The following is a 1,728-nucleotide window of genomic DNA, read 5'->3' on the forward strand; positions in this document are numbered from 1 at the left end:
AGCAGCTGCTCTTCAGTTGGCAGCAGCTCCTCTGGTGGGTGCTGTTCACAGCTGTGGTGGCTCTTCTGGCTGGTGGGGGTCGGTTTCACGTACAGCTGCTTTTCCTTAGCAGAGGGTATGGGGCTCAGGAGGTTGCTGTTGCTTGGATAAACTTTCCAGGGGAGTTCTGCCCTTCCTGGCTGCAAACCGTCTCACCAGCTGAGCAATTTCGCCAGTTCGGGGTGGGTGTTATTAGTTTCAGCTGCTCACTCCATTTGCCAGCGATGACTTCTTGTTTTAGCATTAGCTATCATGGCCCATAAAGAGTACTTATACTTATCCAAAGACCACCTCCAAAAAACAACTGGATAGACTCAGAATTTCCTCCTCTGGAATTTCCAAGTCATCATGCTGCATGCCATAATGCATCAATCCGTCACCGCATAAGACTCCAGATCAGCAGTTCTCAACCTGTGTGTCGCGACCCCTTTGGGGGTTGAATGACCCTTTTTTACAGTGGTCTCCTAAGACCATCAGAAAACACATATTTTCGATGGCCTTAGGAAGCGAGACACCGCTCCTCTATCCATCTCCAGGTGGGTCTGCCCACATGCAGATACACCCACATACGAGTACCTGGTGTGATGACATCATTGCGCCAACCCCATCACATACACCCTGTACAAATACAGGTGTATGTGACAGGGTTGGCACCATAATGTACTTATGCAGACCAGTCACACATGTGTAGAGAGTGGCTACTGTGTAGAAAGCAGCTGCTGTGTTGAAAGCAGCTACTCTGTTAAAAGCAGCTACTGTGTTGAAAGGAGCAGTATTGGAGGTAAAACAGCACTTCATGAATTATAATTACTGGGTAAATGTAAAATCATGTACTATAAAATCATCAACTACTGCAAAAAAAAAATCTGTACCATGGGAACTTAATCTGGATGCTAATTGGTCTTTTTATATTCAGCTGTGGTTGATGTGAATACTGCCCCCTTGGGATAGTAACAGGTATGTAAAAAAACAATACAGAGAATGGTAAATCATAGGAAACTTTAATGAACTGTACTGACTGAACTATGCCATCTTTTGTATTATTAAAGGTATTGTTATATATTATTTTCATTAGCAAACCATCCTGTGGCAATGGATCTTGTAGAGAAGAACATTAAGAAAAGAAAATATAGTGAGGATTTTTTTACAGTATGGTTTTACCTCAGTAATTACAGAGGGAATTGAGAAACCACAATGTGTTATTTGTTGTGAAGTTCAATCAGCCGAATCTATGAAGCCAAACAAACTAAAATGCCATTTTGATAGCAAGCATCCGAGCTTTGCCATCAAGGATACCAACTATTTTAAAGGCAAAGCTGATGGACTCAAGAAAGCCAGACTTGACACTGGTGGCAAATACTGCAAACAAAACATAGCAGCCGTTGAAGCTTCATATTTGGTGGCACTCAGAATTGCCAGAGCTATGAAACTTCACCCCATTGCTGAAGATTTACTGTTGCCAGCAGCCAAAGACATTGTTCCAGTTATGATCAGAGACGAATTTGTTACAAAATTGAGTGCAATTTCCTTATCTAACAACACTGTCCTCAGAAGAATAGATGACATGTCTGCTGATATTCTTGATCAGGTAATCCAGGAAATTGAATCTACTCCACTTCCAATATTTGGTATCCAGCTTGATGAGTCTACAGACGTTGCAATCTGTTCAGTTACTGGTTTACGTGAGGG

At 42.4% G+C, this 1,728-nt stretch overlaps 1 protein-coding gene across 1 annotated transcript in view; it reads left to right on the top strand.

The window, feature by feature from the left end:
• The window catches only part of LOC102759827 (protein ZBED8-like), a gene marked incomplete at its 5' end in the record, with an annotated part of 39,242 nt that overhangs the window by 36,679 nt on the left and 835 nt on the right, over positions 1–1,728 (top strand). The window contains 3 exon segments of the mRNA XM_015558833.1: positions 1,115–1,179; positions 1,181–1,704; positions 1,706–1,721. Of these exon segments, the coding sequence (XP_015414319.1) occupies positions 1,115–1,179; positions 1,181–1,704; positions 1,706–1,721 (605 nt within the window).

Source organism: Myotis davidii, unplaced genomic scaffold (assembly GCF_000327345.1).
Source record: "Myotis davidii unplaced genomic scaffold, ASM32734v1 scaffold1854, whole genome shotgun sequence".
Classification (NCBI taxonomy): Eukaryota; Metazoa; Chordata; class Mammalia; order Chiroptera; family Vespertilionidae; genus Myotis; species Myotis davidii.